The following is a 26,731-nucleotide window of genomic DNA, read 5'->3' on the forward strand; positions in this document are numbered from 1 at the left end:
TAAAAATCAGGCGCAAATCATGTGGAAACTTGGGCCCATAATACTTTTCTTACCTTTTTGTTTTGGTGCCGAGGTTGAAATATTTTTAAATGCTTAATGCTTTGTTTGAGACAAAATTGTTTGAGACAAAAGGGTGTAGCAAACTATCTGGTCAAAGACCTGTTTTATCATTTTTGTAGGCAGGGACTATTATGGTGTCTAGGTGCTTTCCCAAGTCTATTCTACCTCTGCACAATGCACAGTGCAGCACAGAAATTTGGAGCTGGTTTGTTGATTATTAGAACACAAGAATTGGGAGCAGGAGTAGGCCATGTGGTCCCTCGAGCCTGCTCCACCAATCATGGCTGATCTACCTCAGATCCACTTTCCCGCCCCATCCCCAAACCCCTTGATTCTCTTAGTGTCCAAAAATCTATTGTTCTCAATCTTGAATATACTCAACAACGGAGTATCCACAGCCTTCTGAGTGAAGATATTTTCTCCTCGTCTCAGTCGTAAATGTCCAACCCATTATCCTGAGATTATGACCCCTTGTTCTGAACTCTCCAGCCAGGGGAAACAACCTCTTGGCATCTACCCTGTCATTTGCCCTCTGAATTGTATACAATTCAGATGAGAGCACCTCTCATTCTTCTGAACTCCCAAAGAATGTAGGCCCATTCTACTCCATTTCTCCTCCTAGGACAAATTCCTTATCAAAGGAATCAATCCAGTCAATCTTCGTTACACCCCCTTTAAGGCAAGTATATCCTTTCTTGGGTAAGGAGACCAAAACTGTACACAGTACTCCAGATGTGAGCTCACCAAAGTCCTAGTCCTATATAATTGCAAGACTTTTAAAACATTTGTTTTGGGATGTGGGTGTCGCTGGTAAGGCCAGCAATTTATTGCTCATCCCTAATTGCCCTTGAGAAGGCGGTGGTGAGCTGTCGCCTTGAACCGCTGCAGTCCGTGTGGTGAAGGTACTCCCACAGTGGTGTTAGGGAGGGAGTTCGAGGATTTTGACCCAGTGATGATGAAGGAACGCCGATATATTTCCAAGTCAGGATGGTGTGTAACTTGGAGGGGAACTTGCAGGTGATGGTGCTTTCTTGCGCCTGCTGCCCTTGTCCTTCTAGGTGGTAGAGGTCGCAGGTTTTGAAGGTGCTGCCAAAGAAGCCTTGGCGAATTCCTGCAGTGCATCTTGTAGATGGTACACACTGCAGCCACGGTGATGGAGGGAGTGAATGTTGAAGGTGGTGGATGGGGTGCCAATCAAGCGGGCTGTTTTGTCCTGAATGGTGTCGAACCCCTTGATTGTTGTTGGAGTTGCACTCATCCAGTCAAGTGGAGAGTATTCCACCACACTCCTGACATGCCTTGTAGAAGCACCCCATTCACCACCTTAAACATTCACTCCCTCCATCACCGGTGCACCGTGGCTGCAGTGTGTACCATCTACAAGATGCACTGCAGGAATTCGCTACGGCTTCTTTGGCAGCACCTCCAAAACGAGTGACCTCTACCACCTAGAAGGGAAGGCTTTGGGGAGTCAGGAGAGACACTCGAGCCTCTGACCCCCTCTTGTTGCCACAGTATTTATGTGGCTGGTCCAGTTAAGTTTCTGGACAATGGTGAGCCCCCAGGATGGTGGGGAATTCGGCGCTGGTATTGCCGTTGAATATCAAGGGGAGATGATTAGACTCTTGCTTGTTTGAGATGGTCATTGTGTGGCACAAACATTACTTGCCACATCAGCCCAAGCCTGAATGTTGTCCAGTTCTTGCTGGTTGCGGGTATGGACTGCTTCATTTTCTGAGGAGTTGCAAATGGAACTGAACACTGCCATCATCGGCGCACATCTCCACTTCTGACCTTTTATGATGGAGGGAAGTTCATTGATGAAGCTGCTGAAGATGGTTGGGACTAGGACACTGCCCTGACAGATCCTTACTGTTCTTCTCCAACTCCCTTGCAATAAAGGCTAACATACTATTGCCTTCCTAATTGTTTACTGTACCTGCATATTAACTTTCTGTGATTCGTGTACAATGCCACACAAATCCCTCTGCATATTATTTATCTCCAACAAACTTTATCCCTCAAAGGATAATACTGAGAGCCAATATCTTAACTGGTAGGATGGTCCTGGCTGCACTGACATTAAGAAAGTTACTATCGGTTTGTGGTAGAAAGTTTTTCTGTTTGAGCTGGTTAAACTCCAGCAGTGGCCTTGTGCACACCTTGAGGTACCTAAGCTTTTGGCTGCTGCCAGCCTATTTCTCGGATCTTTGTGCAAGGGACATAGTAACAGTACATAGGGAGTTGAGGTACAGATCAGTCATGATCTAATTGAATGGTGGAACAGTCTCTGGGGACTGAATGGCCTACTCCATGCACTGAATCTCTGGTAAACAAAATCTGTGTACAGATTTCTTGATAACTTTGGAGACTTAAGCATGATGATACGCTTCTGTATGAGAGACATCTGGCTAGCCCCTCCCCCCCCCCCCCCCCCACAAAATCTTTGAAAGGGGAATTGCTAGTAAAATTAATGGATGGTTTTGCACATGAAGCTTTTATTTTTTTTTTCCAGAATTGTGACACATTTTGAAGAAATTTCACCTTAAATAGTAGAATTTCAATTCTAAAAATCAGGGAGAAGAAGTGGATGTTGAGGGCATTTAATTTCATAACTTTCTTTGGATAGCAGAGATTGAGCACAATCTGTGATGTAAGGTTTGATCCTGGAGCATACAGTATCAACTGGTGCTGAAAAACACACGGCTGTTGTGTAATAACAGATCTCTTTTGATCTCTGAAATGGGTGCGTGAACTAATCTGCTGTTCAGTTACGAAGCACAGTCTTCCGGCAACCAAATCTGGCACCATTGATTGACCAGTCGCTCACTCGAATAAAAGCAAGTATTTGGCAGCTGTGTACTTTTGGCTAATGGACTTGTGTACTGAATAAATAAATGCACTATTCAAGGAGAAAAGCTCACAATGCCACGTTATCTATATGGTTGTGAAAAGGCGATTGAATCCGAGCAAAATGCTGAATAGTGCTGGGCAGGAGTGTTGTAAGAGGAGCATGTAGGTCTGTTGTTTGACTTTGGCTTTGAAATGCAGGACAAATGTAAGCACCCAGCTCTGATTCACTGGATACATGAAGTTTCTCACTTGATTGCGAGTTGAACAAACTAGGAAAGTTCTAATACCAAAGACGACATGAGGAAAAACTTTTTTATGCAGCGAGTGGTTAGGATCTGGAATGCACTGCCTGAGAGGGTGGTGGAGGCAGATTTAATCCTGGCTTCCAAAGGGATCTGGATAAATATCTAAAGGGGGGTAAAAAACCTTGCAGGGCTATGGGGAAAGGGCGGGAGAGTGGGACGAGTTGAATGAAGTGCTCTTAGAGAGCTGGCACGGGCTTGCTCGTCTATGCTGTTGCTATTGTATGATTTGCTCCATGGGCTCTTGTCAAGTTAGCTGAACTCAGCCAGCGGAGTCTGGTTGGGGGAAGAGTGGAGAAGGAGATTCCAGCTGGCTTTAATGTTCCCACATAGGGAGGGGAGATATGAGCCACACCTGAAGAAAGGTGCAAGCTTGTGAACGGGTAATACTACTCTCCTCTGCTGCCTCGGCCATGAAATTAACGTGCTGATGCTCCCTGTCCAGGCTCGCATGGACAATTGCTGCTTGCATGATGTCCTGGAGGGCTGCAGGTGCTCATGGAGCTACACTGCAGCATGAGCCACTGCTTCAGGGGAAGAGGAAGGATAGGGGAATGCAGCCCCCAGCAATTCCTCAGCTCGAGTCTGATTGTAAACTACGTTTAACTGGCATTGAAACCATGCTGTGAAGTGCAGTGTTCAGAATTGGGACATGAATGTGCATTAAAATAGCTCTGGTGCATTGTGCTGTTGTCTGTGAGAAGATTAGCAGTGTAACATCTGAAGATTCCGAGAGAGAAAAGAGTCCCAATTGTGACCAGTAAACATGCATTTAAAATAGCAAAACAAGAGTTTGTGTTCTGTGGAAAGTTGGGGAAAATGAACTACCTGCTAAATATAAATCACATTAATATTTAAATAAAACTGCAACTGCTGGATATCTGAAATAAAAGAAATGCTGGAAATTACGTAACAGGTCAGACATTATCTTTAAAGGGAAAAGACAAATTGAGTTGCAGGCATCTATCCTCCCTGTTCCTGCACTCCAGAAGGGTTACTCGCCTGAAATATCAATAATCTGCGTTTTCTTTTCTCTTTCCAGATGTGACTGACCTGTATATTTCCAGCATCTGTTGTTGTAAAATAAATTATCGGTGTTATCCGTGAGCTTATTTGACATATTCGTGACAGGAAGGATCTTGGTTCAGTTAGTTTACCTTGCAGGTGCACAATATGTTACTTGTAATTCATCAGGTCAGACTGCTACCACCACCACTGCGAGGGCTCAATTTTCCCGGGTCATTTGTGCCGGTTTTTTGGTGTATTTATTTTTTTCAAAGTTTCCCCCTGCGATCTGCGCCGGCATAACTGACTTCGTTATGATTTTTCTCCGCCAGTTTTGTTTGACGTCATCAGGGGCCTTCCCTCATGTCTGTGCCAGTTTTTCTAATTTTTCGCAGTTTGGCCAAAATTCTTTCCTCCTGGTCAGTGTATCTGGCCATTCCCGAAAAATCTTCTGGGCACTTAAGAAAACCAGCGCACATTGACAAATTTGGAGGGAGTCAAGAACACTGTTTTTTAAAAAAAAAATCAATAATAAAGTTCAACTTTTATTACCTGTCAATGGAAGTTTGTTGGATTTCAGAAGTTTTCTATTTTTTACTCACTCACACGCCACCACCGAACGTCTTGAAATAGGGCTGGAGGGTCGTGATAATGATGTGGAAGATGCAGATGGCGAGTTGGAGGAGGAGGAGGAGGAGGAGGAGGACGAGGATGAGGAAGCCATGCAAGTGCCTGAGGCCAGAGCACGACGGTGGAGGAGGGCGGGCCATCGTGCCTCTTTAAGGATTGCTCGAGCCTTGCACCAGCCCCTCATCAGTGAACGTTTTACTGCTGCCTGAGGGCTCAGCGAAACTATTCCATATGGACCATGTTTACTGTTTGGAGCTGTTCGGTAATGTGTTATGTTAATGGAACAAATGATGGAAATGATTCTTGTTTACTTCGAAAGTTGTTTTAATAATCGGACAAATAATAGAAATGATTCAATTTTAATGTAAAATATATTTTATTCAAAAGTTTAACAGAGTTCTTTTGTACTTTAATAAAATTATTCTTGTATCAAACTTTACTTTAAGATCACTTAAATGTTTAAACTTGTAAATTTACATAACTTACAAAAACTTTTAATTTGAAAACAGTTACAACAGTACCTACAATAATAATAATAACAACAGCAGCAAAGAAAGGCTGCACCCATCTTTCCTCCCCCTTATTCTAAGACCGCCCGCTGCGCTTAGTCTTGGACTCTCTACCATCCCTGCCCGCAGGCGGTGGCGCAGTATTTCTGGGCTAGGTACCAAGCTTATTCTTTCTAAGATCTCTGGGTGTGCGCACCTGTTGAGGGCGGGTGGAGTGGGGGGAGGCGTCAGGCCGAGGCCCAGGCGGCAAATGGAAGGCCCGGCTTTGGGCCTCTTCAGAGGCTGGTGTGGGGATTGGAGTGGGAGTGGCAGTTGATTCTGTCAATGGGTGCAGAGTCTGGGCATGTTCCCTTACTGCAGCAACTAACTCCAACATGCCGTCCCTCATGTGCCCTGACAGTGTCTCAACGATCTGCAATATTCCCTCCCTCATGTTGAGCAAAACTGACTCAACTACCTGCGACATTCCCTCCCTCATGGTCAGAGATGTGGTTTGCACTATCTCTGACAATCCCTCCCTGATGGTCACTGACAGCATATCAGCTACCTCTGACATTCCCTCCCTATTCCCTGATTGATGGTCCCAGACACCGTTCCCATTTTTCGTGCCATTGTTGTTACTTCTCCCGACGGTCCCGCTACCTCATCACTCACCCCATTGATGGCGTCCAGGAGTGATCGGGTAAGGTCAATGCTCTTCTCACTCTGAGATCACCTGAACCACATCTGTTAGATCCTGCACCTCAGGAGAGTGAGGTCCAGCTCTCCTTCCCCCGCTTCTCCACAGGTGTGGCTCGCATGCCACCGCTGGGACCCGTAGCCTGGGATGGTGGAGCCCTGGGTGTGCCTCGCTGCACCCCACCACTGGGACCCGCAACCTTGGAAGGTGAGAAACCATCGAAAGTCCCACCAGCACTCAAATCACTAGTTACGGAAGGGGCTATCACCACAATGAGTGGCACCTCCTCCAAAGTCAGTAAAACAATGGTGGCTTCTTCCAGCTCCATCCCCACCCCCTCACCCTCCCCTCACCTCAATATTCTTGGTCTGGAGGGTTGGATTTGAAGATGTTATCCTGTTCAGGCTGGTCCTCATCTGAATTTTCTTCTACATCATCCGGGTCGGCCTCAAGTTCTGCAAAACATAACAGAACACCGATAAATGGTTAGCAGCAGAGTAGGGGGAAGGGTGGGTGGCATGAGTAGGCTCACACAGTGCAGGCAGCAGGCTGATTTGAAGGACCACGATGAATGATAGCACATTGCATCAACAGAAGCGTAGCTGACGGAGACATTCCCATGAACCGAAGCATAGCTAGCCCGCGCAATACTTCACATTTAGCAAAGCCAGACTGTGGAATTTGCAGGACTTACCCTCTCCCTTGAGTGTGGGCCCAGCTTGTGCAGTGGTGGTTGCTTTTCTCCAGGCAGGACCCATCAAAGCAGCGACCCTCTCTTCCAAAGGCGTCAGTGGGTGTAGATTTGCCGAGCCTCCTACCGTTGGGGTTCTTTCTTGTTTGTTGTGTGCCACTTTCCTCTGCAAAGATGAAAACATAACTTTTTCGTGAGGGTGTCTTCCTGCTGGGTGGGACATATGCAGATGGTCACATTTACAATTGCAATTGCATTGAATAAATGAAAATATAACTTACACTAACTAATTGACCAAGGTCCTGCCACTTTTTACACTGGCCTCCAGATCTCCAGGCCACCATTGCACAGTAATCTTCTGCAACTTGGTTCCAGCGTTTCTTCGTTTCTTTGGGTGAAACTTTTATGTGAACTCTGCTGGTGTCCAGCTTCTGCCATCTGGCCTCAATCACAGTAACTAGTGCCTCCACTTCATCCTGCAAGAAATGCTTGGTCCTTGCACCGCGTTGTATCTTGTACTGCTGCAGCTGCGATTTTTTTTTTTTTCCAATGCTCTCACACAGCACTTGTAACACACACAACTGGCTCTTTAAAAATGGCCCATTGCCAACCCGGAGCTGTACTGCGCATGCGCATCCATTGCAACGACATCAGAAACGTAACTTTTTCTTCCCGCGCATGCGCAGAAGGTGCAGCATTGTTTTTCGGCGCAGACAGCAGGCTCCACCCCTGCCCCCCCCCGAGGTGACTGAACACGCTGCGCGGCGCCAAATTCAAATTATACATCGGGGAAACTTTGGCAAATTATTTCTGGCCTAGAAAAACGGGCGTAACTCTGGCAATACGCCAGAAAACAGGCTTGGGCAAAATTGAGCCCATAGACCTGGAAGTAGCAGTCCTTCTCCTTTATGCTATATTGCTTAAGATGCTCGGTATTGATCTAGAGCAGTGGGCACAATGTATAGTTGTACTGTTTGGTATTTTTCAACGTTCAAGTTGACACGGTATGAATTTTTACATTCTTGACATTATGCTTTACTGCTGGTAAGAATGCTCATTGTCATTGTATACTCATACTGCACAGGATGAATGGTTATTCTTTTTCCTCCCCATAACGTTAACCAAGTATATTTATCCCTAAGATAGCAGAGGTGTCCATTAGAAAGAATTTGCATTTCTACAGCGGCTTTGGCTGTAAAGTGCTTCGAGACATCCAATGAAGCATTTTTGAAGTATAGTCTTTGTTGCAATATAGGAAATGCAGCAGCCAGTTTGTGCACAGCAAGTTTCCACAAACAGCAATGAGATAATGACCAGATAATCTGCTTTTGTGATGCTGGTTGAGGGATAAATATCGGCCAAGACACCGGGGAGAGCTGCCCTGCTCCTCTTCGAAATGGTGCCATGGGATTTTCGCATCCATCTGAGACACAAGATGGTGCTCTGGTTTAATGTCTCATCTGAAGGACGGCATCTGCGACAGTGCAGAACTCACTCTACTGCACTGGAGTGTCAGCCTCGAGTGTGTGCTCAAGACTTGAGCCCACCATCTTCTGCCTCAGAGACACGAGTGCTACCTACTCGCTGCCACATTAGGAGTGGCACTTTTGACCAAGCAATATATCCTGGTATCCAAAAGAGGAGCTTGTGCTTTCTTTCACTCCCCTCTCGGCCCCATTGAAATCGTTTTCCTTATTAGTTAACATTCTACAGGCCACCCTTGTGCGAATGGCTGATGAGGTCATATTTTCCTATTTGTGTACACAAAGAAAGGTGAGAGAAATGAAACCATTCCCATACTTGTGGCATAGGAGTGAACATACATGTTATCATCTTTAACTTGCAGTTTATTATTGTATTCTGTTTCTCATGCTTTTTGATGTCTGGAGTTGTTTGTTTAGCTTTGGGATTAGTGGAATATTTTTGAGCAGCAATCTATTTTAGTGATGTTGGTTGAGGGAACACTGGACAGAACTCCCCTGCTCTTCTTTGAATATTGCCATGGGATCTTTTACATACACCTGAGATGGCAGGCGGGGACATCTTATTTACATCACGTTACATCTTATCCGAAAGACAGCACCTGCAACAGTGCTGCACTCCCTGGAGAGTCAGCCGAGATTATCTGCTCGGGTCTCTGGAGTGGGACTTGAAACCACATCCTTCTGACTCCGAGTGAGAGGAAGGTTGATGGCCTCGTCTGCCATTTGCATTGTCTGACTTGCTGCAGAAGCCGGTGGACATTTCATGAAGGCAGGAATCCTATATTGTGGATCTTGCAATGTTCTAAGTGGTGGGTGACTCACTCGGTCCTTGACGGCATGGTGCTAACCGTAACACATTCATAGCACTTAGCATTTTGTTTGTGAGTAAACTACTGAAAATTGTAAGTAACAGTTTAATTGCTTTTGTGAAATCTGTAACATCCTTTGTCACCAAATATCATACTAATGACATATGTGAATATAGAAGTGTCAACCGGGGAGGCTTTTTTCTTAAAAATTGGAACTAATTAAAATAGTGTTTAAACAGAAGATTTTTCTGCCCTTTTTTTCTAGGTATCCTGCACTCTGGCACTGCTTTTTTAAGTAAAAGCACAACTCTCCAGATGTCCATCTATTTCAGAATGGGACAGGCACTCTGACAGCCTCATCTGGTGACAGCAAGCTGCCCTTGATCTTTCTGCATAGCAGTTAACCAAGTAAGTCAACACACCTATATTCCTAGGTGCAGTCAAATCTTTCATCAGTGCTCCATGTATTAAAGTTATGTTTCATCACTCCTTTATTGTACAGGAGCCTTGAGAGGTGGGAGGATTGTGTGAGAAACTGGAATTCCCTGCCCCCCTTTTGGTTATGCAACTAAATGAGTGTGTGGGCGAATTTGAGACTCTCTACCAAATCAGGTTGGCCTAAGCACCAGTCTAATTTCCCTGCTTTGTACCCTTTCCAAAGCCCCCATGTCATTTGGTAGGTAAGATAACTGGTATGATCTCGGAGAGAAATGGTCTCCACTCCTGCAACTTGTACTCTATACATCTGGCAATTGCCCTTGCACGCTACTTGCTTTCACAACTATTGTCCCGTCATGGAGTTCTGTTCAGTGGCGAGTCTGCTGTGACGTACAAATGTTTCTTTGGCTCAGTTGTATGTATGGTCATTTTCTTTTTTCAATACATTGTATTTAACACCTAAATGTAAGGTAGCATATGCATCACAATTGAGTGGCCTTTAGTAATCCTCTATCTGGATGATTCGTTGCTCTGACTCCATTTGAACAGTTTTCCTCTCAGCATCTCTTGTTTGTCGGTACTATCAGTCTGTAGCCGCTGACTTTTTAGTTTTTAAATTTAGTCAATATTGTGAACAGCAGCGATGTTGTGACTAGGATTCAGTAACGGGTAATGATGAGAGTGTGAAAATTTTGTGTGGCCTAGCGGTCTAATTATAGGTTTATTTTCTGCAAACTTGGGTTGTGTTTTTGGAGAGTGTTTTGAACTGCAAGACAGTAGGGAGAACTTACTGGTAGTTACAGATCTTTCACTGGCAGTGGTGGGAGTAATCCGAGATAGACCGAGTTACAAGAAGTGTATTGGCACTAAATTGTTTAAATGTGATTTTTGTTTTCCCCCCTCTAATGTTTTGGACCAAAATGTTAAATAACCCCAGTGACAGGTTGAGCAGGATCTGCTAATTCAGTGCTTCTCAAACTTTTTTGGTTAAAGGACCCCTTTAGAAATCTATTAGTAATCCTGGACCCCCATCGAAATTATAGTACTGAAATTAAAGTGTAAGAAAACAGGTATTTACTTCCAGATATCGGTGAGATGGGTGTGCCTACTTCTCACTGCAGTCTTGTCTATCCTTGGTGTGATGTTTGACAATTTATTTCTGTGCCTCCTTTCGCCAACATCTCTTCAACCTGCTTGTGTGGCAGATGTCACTTGAGCTCCTCCAATTACCCCCTGGCTGAATACACTCTTGTGTGACACTTTTCACAGACCAGAGGTGATCTCTGGTTAGATCCCTGGTCTCCAATGACTTGGCTGGTGTCAAAGAGTACGGAGGATCACTACAGTTTGAGTCAGCACCCTACCCAAAGAAGAGAAAAAAGTAACCGGGGCCAAATTTCCCAATCCTGATTACTATCCAAAAGACTCCTGCTAGAAGTGTGCTGTGTGGGCACTGATGAGGACAAGATCAGTTCAGCTGTCATAGCATGCCAATACTTAGTATCCAGGTTAAGGCAAAGAATGGACATATGAACAAGGTACCACAGCAACTATTACCAAGACTTGGTAGCTTCAAGTCAGGAAGGGAGAAAATTAGAAAGAAAGAAAAACTTGCATTTATATAGTGTCTTTCACGACCACCAGATGTCTCAAAGCGCTTTACAGCCAATGAAGTACTTTTGGAGTGTAGACACTGTTGTAATGTGGGAAATGCGGCAGCCAATTTGCACACAGCAAGCTCCCACAAACAGCAATGTGATAATGACCAGATAATCTCTTTTTGTTATGTTGGTTGAGGGATAAATATTGGCCAGGGCACTGGGGATAACTCCCTTGCTCGTCATCGAAATAGTGCCATGGGATCTTTTACGTCCACCTGAGAGGGCAGACTGGGCCTTGGTTTAACGGCACCTCCGACAGTGCAGTGCTCCCTCAGTATTGCCGTGGAATGTCAGCATAGATTTATGTGCTCAAGTCCCTGAAGTGGGACTTGAAGCCACAACCTTCTGACTAGGAGACGAGTGTGCTAACAACTGAGCCACAGCTGACACCGTGGTGGAAAAAATTAGGTGAAAAACTAAATCCTCCGTGTTATTTCTTCATGTTTCATTTCAGATAGGCTCCCATTTACGAATTTGTGTCTAGTTAGAAAGACGTTTTTATATGTGTCTCCTATCGCTAAACCCCCTATGATCATTCCTTTTGGTTCAATTTAATTTGGTCCCCCTTTAGGTAGATCCTTTTCTAAATGCTAGGATTTGCCCACCCTTCAAAGAATAGTTTAATTTCTGAAAAAAGCCATTTCGGCAAATCAGAAATATCAATTCACATTCATAAAATGTCATTCCACGATTTGTTTGTTTATTTCTGCTTGCTCAACGTGAAATCAAAATAGCTGATTCTCAATGGATTCAGATTAATTGTGTCAAAATCATCCAGGACTCAGTGAGGCGGGTTGAATCGGAATCACGTTTGGATGCTCGGGATGATCCAAATGTTATTTAATGCGATCTGAAGGCTGGTCCATGCCACATTTACCAGCCGGGTTTACACCCTTGCGCAAAGCTAGAGATTGCAGCATCTGTGGAAAGAAACAGAGTTAACGTTTGAGGTCCTTTCATCAGCACTACTACATTTCTGATGAAAGGTCATGGACCTAAAACATTAACTCTGTTTCTCCCTCCACTGAGGCTGTCTGACCTGTTGGTATTTCCAGCATTTTCTGTGTTTATTGCTGACATTAATACCTTGTTTATTGAAGGAGTTATTATGACTAATATTCCCTCTTGGTTTTTTTTAAACCACTCAAATGGATTCCATTAGGGCCTGTCATTTTATAATCTTCCGTCTCTCAAGTTTCTTAATGACCATTTCTGCCAACTTTCAGTATAAGAAAGAACTTGCATTTATATAGTGCACTTACTGGGATGTGCCGAAATGCTTCACATCTAATGCGTTACTCTTGAATTGCAGCCACTGGAGGCAAAAGCCGTAGCCAGTTTGTGCAGTGTCCCAGAAATAGCAAATGAATGTACACCAGTTAATGTTGTCCAGGATGTAGGGAGACTCCCTGCATTTTGAATAGTGCCCTGGGATCTTTTATGTCCACCTAAACAGACGGAGGAGACTCCGTTTAATGTCTCAACTCAAAGATGGCACCTTCAACAATGTCGCAATCCCTCAGTACTGCACTGAAGTGATTAGCCTAGGTCATGTGCTTCAGAACTATAGTGGGGTTTGAACCCATAACCTCTGACTCACAGGCGAGAGTGCTACCAACTGAGCCTGATACAATTTAAAAACTTTGAATGTCAGTGATATTTTGGTACAAAGTTGGCACTCCCAACATATTATTCCAAAGAATGATGGGATGCTGAATCCATGCGCACACAAAGGTCAGAAACTAATAGCTGGAGAGGGGAGATGTGGTGCTGAGTAGAAACCCAAAAGAAGAGGGAAGGATTAGAGTGATCCCCCAGGTCATGCTTCTGGACTTCCAAGCTCTATTGACGGGGGTTGAAGAGCAAGTTCCTGCACCTACAGTTTATGCATGGTGAGGACGGGAGGGGAAAAGGCAGAGAAATTGAGGGACATTTTAAATTGACCCCTTGATTACTGGTTATTGAATGAAGACTGCAATGCTCCTAACCATTTTGGCATTCCTGATATGGTTCCCACCAAAATAATTCACCACAGGCTCTCCTTTTGGATTTATTTTTTGCTGTGCTTTATTGGAACCATTTGGTTAACAATGCTACTCCTTCATAGAATGGTTACAGCACAGAAGTAGGCCATTTGGCCCATCAAGCTTGTGCCGGCTCTCTGCAAGTGCACCTCAGCTATTCCTACTCCCTTGCCCTTTTCCTGTAGCCCTGCAATTATTTTTCCTTCAGGTACTTATCTAATTCCCTTTTGAAAGCCATGATTGAGTCTTACCTCCACCAACTTTTTAGGCAGTGCATTCCTGATCTTAATCACCTGCTGTGTAAAAAAAAAAGTTATCTCTTCCCTCCCACCCCCCCAAAAGAAAACCGATCAATATTACCCTTTCTAAGAGATTTGTTTAAAAAATAATAAAGTTCCAACTTTTCACTATATATAACTTCTCAGTACCCTGTATCAGTATTTTATTTTTCATACTTGCATCTAAAATCGTATGTATGATCCATATTACCAGATTTTTCTTGTTTTACTATTTTGTTTAATCTTTTTAGGACTACCTTATCAATTTTGAAGTACTTTCCACAGTAATGATTTCTCACTTGACGTTCTTGATTTGTGTACAAAACTGTCATCTCATTTTTACCAGAAAGTTTAAGGGGTAAACCTTGATTTAGGACAAGGTATTGTTGACTAGTAGTAGAGATTTACATAGAAACATAGAAAATAGGTGCAGGAGTTGGCCATTTGGCCCTTCGAGCCTGCACCACCATCCAATAAGATCATGGCTGATCATGCACCTAGCATGATTGTGCTGGCGGGGAGGCTGAAAGGGTAGCTATGGGTTTACCTGTGCCACTGATTCAGTGTGTTATTTATGGGTGTTTACTTTTTGATATAGTCTGTAACCATTTTGTATTCGAAGCCGATTGGAAACTGGAGTGAAGCCATTAGTTTAACAATCTGCTGAGTTGAGTCATCTGTCAAATTAATCATTTATTATTTTACATGATTAATATGGCTGTTCTGAAGATATCGCCGTGGGTTATAGCAGAGGTTTTCTATTTAACCTTTTTGATCCAACAGCTATCACAGGTCATTTCACAGCATGAGCCCCATTTTTTGGATGATGCTGTGTAGATTTGAATCGCTAGCTGCAAGAAGTTAATAGACTGTGAAAGGCCAGCAGATTGTGATGCTTTGCCTTTAGTTTACTTCACTTTAGCTGTTCAGTTCTGGGAGCTAATTAAACTTGCTTATTTGCTGTATTTGTTGAGTTAATGATAAGTTAATTCATTTGGTAATATAGTGATGTGATTAGCTGTTCTCTGGCTGTTTTCTCCTGGGCTATTGTGCAAGTTAAAATGATATAAAGTTGAGCCAATTAACAACAGATTGACCTTGGTGCAAAAGGTCAGGAAAATGTGGAATTTAGTCTCTATGGGAGCGACTGGGACATAAATTCAGAAATTGTCACTTACAACTTTTACTGTATTTTGACTGTAATTTACTTCACTTGAACTGTTCAATACTAGAAGCTGTTTGGTGCCTTACCTGTGAGCTGGTTTGATCTGATTGGTTACATAAATGGTGTGATTAAAGATGATTGGGGAGGGGCAACAAGGCAAGGGACTACACAATAAATGGGAGGATACTGAGAGGTGTGGACAAACAGAGGGACCTTGGAGTGCATGTCCACAGATCCTTAAAGGTAGCAGGACAGGTCGATAAGGTAGTTTAAAAAGACACATGGAATGCTTTCTTTTATTAGCCGAGGCATAGAATACAAGAGCAAGAAAGTTATGCTAGAATTGTATAAAACACTTGTTAGACCACAGCTACAGTACTGTGTGCAGTGCTGGTCACCACATTACAGGAAAGATGTGATTGCACTAGAAAGAGTACAGAGGAGGATGTTACCAGGACTGGAGAATTTTAGCTATGAGGAAACATTGGATAGGCTGGGGTTGTTTTCCTTGGAACAGAGGGGGCTGAGGGGAGATTGATTGAGGTGTATAAAATTATAAGGGGCCTAGATAAAGTGGATAGGAAGGCCTTATTTCCCTTAGCAGAGGGGTTAATAACCAGGGGCATAGATTTAAAGTAATTGGTAGAAGGTTTGAAGGGGTGGAGGAAACATGTGGTGGGAGGCTGGAACTTGCTGCCTGAAAGGGTAGTAGAGGCAGAAACCCTCATCACTATTAAAAAGTACTTGGATGTGCATTTAAAGAGTCGTAATCTACAGGGCTATGGACCTCTTGCTGGAAGGTGAGATTAGGCTGGGTAGCTCTTTTTCAACCGACATGAACACGATAGGCCGAATGGCCACCTTCTCTGTCGTAATTTTTCTATGACAAAGAAAATCTTTATGGCGAATGAAGGAATGGTGCAGATACTAAATGAGTATTTGCATCAGTTTTTACAGAAGCATATGGTCGTGAGAATGAAAGGTTTACAAGAGGAGGATGTAGAGCGGCTAGATAGGGTAACTGTAGATATGAACGCAGAAGGGTGTGCCAGGAGCAGCACCAGGCGCACCTTAGAATGAGGTACCCAGTGAAGCTGATTGCCAAGTGCAGCAGGCTGTAAACCGAGTTAAGCAGTCCCACAATCAATGGCTCAGAGCATAGTTTTGTACCACATCCAGTCGAGAATGTTGGTGGACAACCAGGCAGCTAACAGCAGGAGGAAACTCCAAGAATTTCCCCATCCTCCACCTCCACGCGAGGGCAAGAGGCAAGGCCAAGTATTTACAAGTGACTTCAGTCAAAAGTGCCAAATGGATGATCCTACTCTGCCTCGAGAGTGGCTAGCTAATTCGGTTTACTTCACGTGACATTAAGAAGCAACTGAATGCACTGGACATTGACGCAAAGGCTATGGACTCTATCAACATCCCAGTGGTAAATGCTAAAGAGCTGTTCACCACAGCTAGCTTCTCTCCTAGCCAAGATATTCCAGTATAGCTATGAGATCGGTAGCTACCCAACAGTTTGGAAGATCACCCAGGTATATCCCATCAATTTAAAAAAAAAAAAACAGGACAAATCTAACCTGGACCGTTTCCACCTTTTATTAGTCTCCTCACAATCAACAGTAAATTGATGGAATGAGTCATCAATAGTGCCATCAAGCAATAACCTGCTCACTTGAAGTTTTGCCAGAACCACTCAACTTCAGAACTCCTCACAATCTTGATCCAAATATGGGTGTTATGTCTGTAATACACTTATGAATGGCTCCACGAGGCAATGTGTTGCACTCAAACTGTAGTGACCTTGGTCCTTTATTTGTAGCTCCAGAGTGAGGCACAAGCATGGTGGGCAGCCTTTTATACTGAGCCCTGCACACCTATGCAGGTGACCCTCAGGTCCCCCACCGCAGTACCCTCAGGTGGACAGCCCCTGCCATAGGGGCAGGAAACCCCGGTCTCCACCAGTTGCACCCTCTAGTGGTGCCAGCATAGTATATACACAGTGTAAACCTTATTGATAGTACATCAGGTAACAAGTCTCCACCGTATGCAACTATACAGTGACTACACAGAGAGTATATCTATAGTCTACATATATAACAGATGTAAGCGCTAAATGCCATAGGAGAGATAAGATTAGCTGCTCTCAACATCAAGGCAGCAATCGACAAGAGTATGGGTCAAAGGGAAAACTCTCCAATGGCTGAGTCATATCTGATGCAAGGGAAAATGGTTGTGATGACTGGCCTCATCCAGGTTAGATTTGTCCTGATTTTTTTTTAATTGGTGGGATATACCTTAGAATGAGGCCAGTCATCACAGCCCCAGCATATCGTTGCAGGAGATCCTGACAGTTTGGCTGAGGCCAATGCAATCAGCTGCTTCATCAGTGACCTTCCCTCCATCGTAAGGTCAGGAGTGAGGCTGTTCTCTGATGATTCCAGTGTTCAGCTCCATTTGCAACTCCTCTGATGAGGCAGCCCACGCCAGCCTACAACAGGACCTGGATAGCATCTACATTTGGGCTGAAAAATGGCATTTGTGCCAGATAAGTGCCAGCAAATGACCATCTTGAATAAAGAAAGCTTCGCCACCTCTCACTGACCTTCAATGGCACCGAGTCCCTCCCCATCATTTATCCTAGAGTCACCATTGACCAGAAGCTTAACTGGACCACCATGGCTCAAAAGCAGCGTGAGAATGGGTACTTAATGACATGTGACTCACTTCCTTACTCATCAAAGCCTCTCTACAATGTACAAGGCACAAATCGGAAGTATTTCATAGAATTTACAGCCTAGAAACAGGCTTTTTGTCCCAACTGGTCTATACCAGTGTTTATGCTCTATAGGAGCCTCCTTCCCCCCCCCCCCCCACCCACCCTTCATCTAACCCTATCTGTACATCCTTTTAATCCCTCTCCCTCCTGTGCTTATCTAGTTTCCCCATCTCACCTGAATGGGTGCAACTGGAGTGTCACTTGAAGCTACACACCAGCCAGGATAGAGCAGTTCACTTGATTGGTGCCACTGCCACTGGGCTCAATATCCCTCCACCACTTGAGCACTGTGGCTACAATTATATATGGTCTACATGATGTGCGGCAGAAAATCATGGACTACTGTGACAGCACCTCCCGCCATTGCGACCTCTACCATCAAGATGGATGAACATCACCAGCTCCAAATTCCCCTGCAAGTCTCACACCATCCTAACTTGGCTATATAATCACCATTTCCTCATCATTGCTGGGTCACAGTCCTATAATTCACTTCCTTGCACCAGTGTGGGAGCACCATCACTAAGGGCTGCCATGGATCAAGGAGAATGCCTACCGCCATCTTCTGAAAGCAACCAGGGAGATGCCCATGTCGCCCACATCCCAAGAACAAATATGGAACTCGTTGATTAGGCTGCAGTTGGAATATTGTGTCCTACTTTTGGACACCTTACTGTTAGGAAAGAATGTTGAGGCCATGAAGAGTCTGTAGAAAAGATTCATTAAAATGAGACCAGGAAGGGGATGCTTTTGTTATAACGACAGAGTAGAACAAAGAAACAATAGCTCTGTTCATTATTACAAAGAAGGTTAAGAGAAGATCTAATGAAGGTATTCAATGTTACAAAGGATTTTGATCAGATAAATCTGAAACTATTTACATGGGTTGGTAAATTGGCAACCAGAGGACATAGAATGACCTACCAGAAATAGTGGTGAAAGCTTAATCCATAATTTCTTTCAAAAGAAATTGGATACATATTTGAAAAAGAAACATTTAAAAAGGTATGGGAAAAGGGCAAGGGAATGGGACTAAGATGATGCCTCTTTTAGAGAACTGTCAGAGATGGGCTTATTGACACTTTCTGCATTGTAAGATTTCATGTCTAGAGGTTGACTAAATCCAAATTTTCTGAACCATGTGTAGAATTAGTTTTTTTTTATCAAGGCAGCTTTGTCTGGTGATGGCCTATTTTGGTTACATTTTTAGATTACTTGGCTGTCCAGCAAGAAATGTTGTGTTCAAGCTATCAAGATATTGTAGTAACCCTAACCGCCATTTTGCATGCTGATGTGTTTCAGCCATATTCCCTTTTAAATTGATGGTGGGACTACCAGAACCCAGATGTTTCCATTTTGAGTTCAAGGTCTACATAGGTTCCACCCCGAGACCGTACCTCTTATTTACACCTTGCAGTTGCGGTAGAGGCAATGTCTGTGACTTACCTACAACTGTGGATGATTGGTATGACTATTAGTAGAAGATTGTTTCCTGCTCACAATTTGGGTTATAGACTTGTTTGTGAGAACCAGTGGGTAGGATGTGCATTTGAGATATTAGTGTAAAATCCTCTGTGGTGTTCTATTCTAATTACTGTGAGCTTCCAGCCAGACCCGTACATGATGAAAGCCGGATGATATGTTTGGGCAGGCACCTTTCCTGTTTGTTTCCTCCAAATAAAGCTTTGAAAGGAAACTTTCTTGCTTGCTTGAAGTTGTGCTTTTGTTCTCTCTGACAACTCTTGTGTATTTTCATTAACCCCTCCCTGTCCCCCCCTCTGCCAAATTAATTTTATTTTTCTTCTGCTGACGTAGCTGCTCTTGCAGTGAGTCTTTCCTGATCCACAGTGAGGAACCTGGAGCCTTCACACGAAGTCTACCAGCAGCAGATCCTACAGGAACCGGCATGCTAACTCTGTCATTGAGTCCAGCAGATCCCAGTGCTGGGAAACAGCTGCTCAATGGGATATGATGAATTAAAGTTCATCAACTTTTTTGTCTTGCGCTCTTGGTATTTATCCAGTCGGTCCCATCTATCCCGAATCTTTCTGCTTGCAGTGTAACTCTGCAATCATATCACTGTTAACCTTGTTGTCAAACTTTGACCTGTTAATTTTCGTATGTGTTTTTTTAATCATCTTTGGTTTAATTACAGCTGTTTGCTGTAGATGCACATTCATGTTTTGCTAAACACTTGTATCATTTAAAGTAAGTTTCTAACCTAGCACTTCCTCTAACGCTAGGATTCCCTCAATTTACCAAAATATTACCGTAAAAAACTGGTATATCCTCTTGAATTAATAGCTTTGGGTGAAGGGGTGGGGAGGATAGACTGTAGTGCTAATCGTTAACTTTCAATCTTGTTCTGATGATTAAGTCCATAACAAAGTGAACACATAAATATCATCTCGAGATGTCAATCTCCAAGAAGAGGCTATAAATAATCCATCCTGCATAAATGGACATGATTGTGATTGGCATTTTGTGGTTATGCTGGAAACTAAGTCGTGCTCGGTTTCTTTTTTAGTCATTGTTTAGCTTTCAGTTGCAATCTTCTTCAGTGGAAGAAGGTAGGTTCCTGTCACAGTCTGAAGAATTCTGTGATTGCTTATATCGGACTGCTTTTAAATTGGGCCGAGCATAGGACTTGCCACTGAGATGGGTTACTTAAAGTCATTGGGTGGGTGGAATTTAAACTTGCTTTCGCTCCCAATTGCCGATAGATGTGAAGAGAAATCTTTTTATGTGCAGTCATGTAAATTAGAGTGCAGCTTTACTGAAATAAATGCAACATTTTTATGACCCAAAGTGAACAGTTTATGTTCTGGGGAAGTAGAAAAGCAAACATGCAGGTGCAGCAAGCAGTTAGGAGGCAAATGGTATGTTGGCTTTCATTGCAAGAGGATTTGAGTACAGGAGCAAGGATGTCCTACTACAGTTATACAGGGCCTTGGTGAGACCGCACCTGGAGTATTGTGCGCAGTTTTGGTCTCCTTACCTAAGAAAGGATATACTTGCCATAGAGGGAGTGCAGCAAAGATTCACCAGACTGATTCCTGGGATGGCAGGATTATCGTATGAGGAGAGATTGTGTTGACTTGGCCTGTATTCACTAGAGTTTAGAAGAATGAGGGGGGATCTCATTGAAACATATAAAATTCTGATGGGGTTGGACAGACTGGATGCGGGGAGGAAGTTTCCCTTGGCTGGGAAGTCTAGAACAAGGGGTCACAGTCTCAGGATATAGGGTAGGAAATTTAGGACCGAGATGAGGAGAAATGTTTTCACTCAGAGGGTGGTGAACTTGTGGAATTCTCTACCACAGAAGGCTGTGGAGGCCAAGTCACTGAATATATTTAAGAGGGAGATAGATTTCTAGACACAAAAAGCATCAAGGGGTATGGGGAGAAATGAGAATATGGTGTTGAGATAGAGGATCAGCCATGATCATATTGAATGGCAGTGCAGGCTCGAAGGGCCGAATGGCCTACTACTGCTCCTATTTTCTATGTTTCTAAAACTTACGGGGCGAAATTGCGTTTTTTTTATAGCCCCAATCAGCGCCTCCGGGGGGTGCTAATCGGCTGAGGGAAGGGGTCAATAGCGCCTCCAGAGAAATTGCCCTGGAGGTTTGAGGGGTGTTGGGCTTTTAGCAATGCGATTTGCGCATGCACGGTGATGACATCATCGCCATGCGCGTCAACCCCTCACCTCCCCACAGGCGGCAAGGGTGGCGCCGATTGATGTCGAACATCTGCTGTCGGGGGTGCCCCTTAAAGGGGAGGCCATTTGCGCAATGGCTGTCATATTTTTCTGTCTGCCGACTCTTCTGTCGGCCCAACAATGGTGGCCCTTGCTTCAACCGGGCTGCCATTCTGCAGCCTGGCTCTCCGTTATGAGTGCTGGGCTGTTGGACCGGTCGAGGGCATCCCTGGTGGCCCAGCAGCAGCTGCCAAAGGGACTGCTGAGCACACAGCGGCCCTCCCCTTTAATAGAAGGTGGGAGGTGGGGGGGGGGGGCGTTCTGCTGCGTCAGTGCTACATGGAGCATCCGCGTATCGCTGACGTTGCCGGCGGCGCACTGGACTCCGAAGCGCAGCGCTGGACTGAGCACCGCTTCCCCACCCCGGGAGCATCCCTCCATGGACGCGGAGCATCTCCGGTCATGCTCTGCCTCCGTTGAGGAGCGGAAGGGCTGAATTCCACGCTGGGGGCGGACCTCTGGGCCAGGCGAAAAATGACCTGGCTCCGGAAAGTTACAGACTCCAAATGGGATGTGGAGCAATTTCGCCCCCTTACTCTCTCCCTTTTTGTTGTAGACTATGAACAAAAATGTTTAATCACATCCAATGCATTGGTTGGTATACCCATTAGCTGAACTGAATAATCAGTGTTCTGGTTACTTACCTGTATTAGGTGCAGCTTCATCAACATTTTGTCTTCTAAAATCCCTGAAGGTCTTCCTGGCTTACAAGGTAGCGTTTAATTCATTATTAATTCAGTATGTCCTGCAAGGATTTTATATAATGTTGATTGTACATTTTAAAAGTGTCTTGTATAAAGTTGTGACTTGTATAATGAATTTTAATGCGGACATGCATGAATTCCTTAATCTATAAATTACTTTTAAAACATGATTAGAGTGGTTCATTATTTGACTCGTGGGTGTGGAATTAAACAACACTACTGGCTCACCGCGAGCCTAAGTGGCATGTGAGAACTGTTGATGCAGTGGTCTTCTGCGGCACAGTGCAAAAGAAAGGGAATTGAAACTGAGCAGTACAGCAGAAGAAAAGGAGACGATAGTTAAACTGAGTCAGTGAATCATGAAAATCAAAACCTGAAAAATGTTCAATCTGTGACCTAATAAATGTATGAAAGAGGCGCATAGAAATATCTGTTGGGAGAAAATGGATGCTGCTTTGCAACTCCGCCCCTTTATTTAAAAAAAGACTTGCCTATGGGCTGAAATTGCCCAACACCCCTACCGTTTTCGAATGGCTCTGTCCACCCCAATGCATGGGGTGGACAATCTGGAGAAATTCAGGTCTTTCTTTTTTAAAAAAGGAGGGAGAGACAAAACAGGCATTATAGATCGGTTAGCCTGACATCGGTGGTGGGGAAAATGCTGGAATCAATTATTAAAGATGTAATAGCAGCACATTTGGAAAGCAGTGACAGGATCGGTCCAAGTCAGCATGGATTTATGAAGGGGAAATCATGTTTGACAAATCTTCTAGAATTTTTTGGGGGTGTAACTAGTAGAGTGGACAAGGGGGATCCAGTGGATGTGGTGGGTTTGGACTTTCAAAATGCTTTTGACAAGGTCCCACACAAGAGATTAGTGTGCAAAATTAAGACACATGGGATTGGGGGTAATGTATTGATGTGGAGAGAGAACTAGTTGGCAGACAGGAAGCAGAGAGTGGGAATAAATGGGTCCTTTTCAGAATGGCAGGCAGTGACTAGTGGGGTACCGCAAGGTTCAGTGCTGGGACCCCAGCTATTTACAATATATATTAATGATTTGGACGAAGCAATTGAGTGCAATATCTCCAAGTTTGCAGATGACACTAAGCTGGGTGGCAGTGTGAGCTGTGAGGAGGATGCCAAGAGGCTGCAGGGTGACTTGGACAGGTTAGGTGAGTGTGCAAATGCATGGCAGATGCAGTATAATGTGGATAAATGTGAGATTATCCACTTTGGTGGCAAAAACATGAGGGTAGAATATTATCTGAATGGTGACAGATTAGGAAAAGGGGAGGTGCAATGAGACCTGGGTGTCATGGTACATTAGTCATTGAAAGTTGGCATGCAGGTACAGCAGGCGGTGAAGAAGGCAAATGGCATGTTGGCCTTCATAGCTAGGGGATTTGAGTCTCACTGCAGTTGTACAGGGCCTTGGTGAGACCTCATCTGGAATATTGTGTTCAGTTTTGGTCTCCTAATCCGAGGAAGGACATTCTTGCTATTGATGGAGTGCAGCGAAGGTTCACCAGACCGATTCCCGGGATGGCAGGACTGACATATGAGGAGAGACTGGATCGACTGGGCCTGTATTCGCTGGAGTTTAGAAGAATGAGAGGGGATCTCCAAGAAACATATAAAATACTGACAGGACTGGACAGGTTAGATGCAAGAAGATTGTTCCCGATGTTGGGGAAGTCCAGAACCAGGGGACAAGGATAAGGGGTAAGCCATTTAGGACCGAGATGAGGAGAAACTTCTTCACCTCAGAGAGTTGTTAACCTGTGCCGCAGAGAGATGTTGATGCCAGTTCATTGGATATATTGAAGAGGGCGTTAGATATGGCCCTTACGGCTAAAGGGATCAAGGGGTATGGAGAGAAAGCAGGGAAGGGGTACTGAGGTGAATGATCAGCCATGATCGTATTGAATGGTGGTGCAGGCTCGAAGGGCCGAATGGCCTACTCCTGCATCTATTTTCTATGTTTCTATGTTTTCCCAAGTGCGGCGGAAGTGGTCTCAACATCGGGGTAGAAGTGAGGTTGGGTCGGGGTGGCCGACACTCGAAGAAGTCAAGGTCGCACTGGTGCATCACAACGCCCCTCCCCTTCAGTTAAAGGGGAGAGCCGCTGCGAACTCTGCAGCCACTTTAGTGGCAAACACTGGGCCACCAAGAGTGGGTGCCAGGCTGCCTGTTGGCGGCCCGGCCGAACCCGCATAATGGTCGAAAATTACATGGGGTCGCCGGCAGCGCCACCTCCCCCAAGCCACAGAAAGTGCATCGACACAAGAAGCTGTCAGTGGCACTGACCGGCGGTGCCACTCCCGCGGTGCAATTCTGGGAAAGGGGCAATTTCCCGAGGAGCAATTTCGGGAAGGGGTCCCCGACGGTTGGCAAGGGGTCGCCCCGTGCACCATGCGGCGGGAAAATGGGTGGAGCAGTCCCCTACACCGCTCCAAACCTGAGGGAGGGCAATTTTTAAATGGCGGTCATTCCACACCGACCCATGGCCGCTGCTTTGGTCACAGACCTTATAGAAAGGGGCAATTTCAGCCCTCTAGACTTTCAAACACGAGGCAATGCAATGGGACTAAAAGGTACCTGAATGAATGAAATAGCTTTGCTGTGACAACAACTTACATTTATATAGCACCATTGAATGTAGTAGAACGTCCCATGGAACTTCACAGGAGCTCCAGGGTCACCGAGTCACAAAAGCTTGGTCAATGAGGTAGGTTTTAAGGAGCGTCTTAAAGAAGGATAGAGAAATTTAGGGAGGGAATTCCAGAACTTGAGGCCAAGGTAGCTGAAAGCACGGTGGAGCTGTATAAATCGGTAATGCACAAGTGTCCAGAATAGGAGGGGCGCAGAGGTCTCTGAGGTTTGTAAGGCTGAAGCTGGTTGCAGAGAGAGGGAGGGGACGAGGCCATGGAGGGATTTGAAAACTGGATGAGAATTTTAAAATTGAGGTGTTGCCGGACTGGAAACCAATGTAGGTCAGGGAGCTCAGGGGTGATGGATGAACGAGACTGGGTGCGAGTTAGGACGCAGGCAGCAAAGTTTTGGATGAACTGATGTTTCCGGAGGGTGCACGGTGTGAGGCCGGCCAGAAGAGCGTTGGAATAATGGAGTCTAGAGGTAACAAAGACACGGATGAGGGTTTCAACCTGAGCTAAGACCGGGGCGGGAACTGGCGATGTTAGAGGTGAAAGCAGACGGTCTTGGTGATGGAGAACACACGGGGTCGGAACTCCGACAAATAGGACACCAAAGTTTCAGCTATTAAACTTGAAAAAGACTTGTGTGCTGTGCTGTATTATTGCCTTCTCCATTTCAGTAAATGACTGCCTGCAAACTTATAGGAAATGTGTCTCAACAATTCTGCCTCTCTTTTTGGAGCTGATGTTAATTAACTTGCTTAATTCTTTAAATGAATGCTATCTTGTTTCGGTGGGAAAGTGCTAAAGGGTTAAAATAAAGTTGAATTACTCTTGCGCACGACTTGGTCAAGTGGAACATACGACAAACACTTGTCATTTCTATACATTATAGCAGCAATGTTGTTAATTTGTTACAATTATTGGACCCGTGTATAAAATGCTGTTGCATAGATGACAGTCCCGTAATGCATTGAGACCTGTTTTTAATTGATCAAATTGCAGGTTTGATTCAGGATTCTTCCTTTTGAATCTTATCTACATAAAGTCACCACCTTTATTACAGTACACTCTAGTACTTTAATTGGTGAGAACAATGAACGTCTAAATTAAATGTACTGAGGCATGCATTTATACAGCGTTTATAATTGTAGATGTACCCTGTACATCTGCAGCCATGAACAGCACACTCCTCAAAGCAATAACCTGAGAGAAGATTAACCATGGCATTCTGCTGAGTATAAATCCAAAGGCCATGCTGAAGGAAGATTATGGCCTCACTTCAGAATTTCTTGTGTAGTTTATTTAACAACGACAGTATAGTGGGAATTTTCACATTTGTTTGTTTGGTTTTCTGATACTTATTTTAAATTTTTAACAGTGCAGCTCAATTGTTGTCCATTTTAACTTTACAGGAACCGCCCCTCCCCCCCCCCCTCCCAACAGTAACTTGAAGCTTCTATTTCAAAACTTTAAAGCCTGCCCCAAATTACACGGTGAAGTTATTAGCCTAGGAATTGGTTTTCCCCCGAACCTGCGCCCATTCGGAGGAACGCAGGCAGCGTGTGAAAACACCTACTGCCTGCTTGTTTCATTGATTATAGCGTTCAGCTCAGTGCTGAACACGCTGCTGAGTGGCTGAATGCTCAGCAGGGGGCACAAGTTCGTGCGAGGCTAGCACCACTTAAAGCTAGCCTTCACTACTAAAAGGCAGTCTGCACCTCTCAAAGGGGAGATACACTCTGCCTGCAGCAGATCATTGAACTGGCTAGAGAATAGAGTGAAGAACAATTAATGATGGCACAACAGGGAAGAGAGCAGCACCAAGTTCTGGGATGCAACACAGGAGGTCGAAAGGAGGAGATGGGTCCTCTTTTCACATGGAGCCAGGAGGCCCTCCAGGCAATCGTGCACAGTGCAGTGGGAGCAGATAACCACTAATGACCTCCAACGAGTGGTCCAGATCAGTGAATTCATCTTCAAATGCCGTATCCCACCATCTGCACCACTAGCCTTACACACTGCTCAATGCATCACACCCCCATCACTCGCCTACCAACAATCTCTACCAAACGTGACTCATATCTCTCATTCATAGCTTCATCTCACCCTCGCACACTTACCACTGTTGCAAGCCTCACAATTTGCACACACAGTCAGCTATTCAACCATGACCGCCACATCATTCAAACACATTGCACCACACTCACTGACACGCTTCCCTTTCACTTGCAG

General features: G+C 44.6%; 1 protein-coding gene across 2 annotated transcripts in view; it reads left to right on the top strand.

Moving 5' to 3' along the window:
- LOC139268432 (volume-regulated anion channel subunit LRRC8D-like) overlaps positions 1–26,731 on the top strand; it is a 96,671-nt gene that overhangs the window by 9,358 nt on the left and 60,582 nt on the right. The window contains exon 2 of one of the 2 annotated variants that reach the window (XM_070886565.1): positions 9,288–9,430. Coding sequence is in view for 1 of the 2 variants with exons in the window: in XM_070886563.1 (XP_070742664.1) it covers positions 9,595–9,634 (40 nt within the window). In the remaining variant the exon portion in view is untranslated. Of the gene's footprint in view, positions 1–9,287; positions 9,431–9,575; positions 9,635–26,731 lie in introns of those variants that run through there. The other variant, XM_070886563.1, reaches the window with a different exon arrangement.

Source organism: Pristiophorus japonicus, chromosome 8, assembly GCF_044704955.1.
Source record: "Pristiophorus japonicus isolate sPriJap1 chromosome 8, sPriJap1.hap1, whole genome shotgun sequence".
Taxonomy (NCBI): Eukaryota; Metazoa; Chordata; class Chondrichthyes; family Pristiophoridae; genus Pristiophorus; species Pristiophorus japonicus.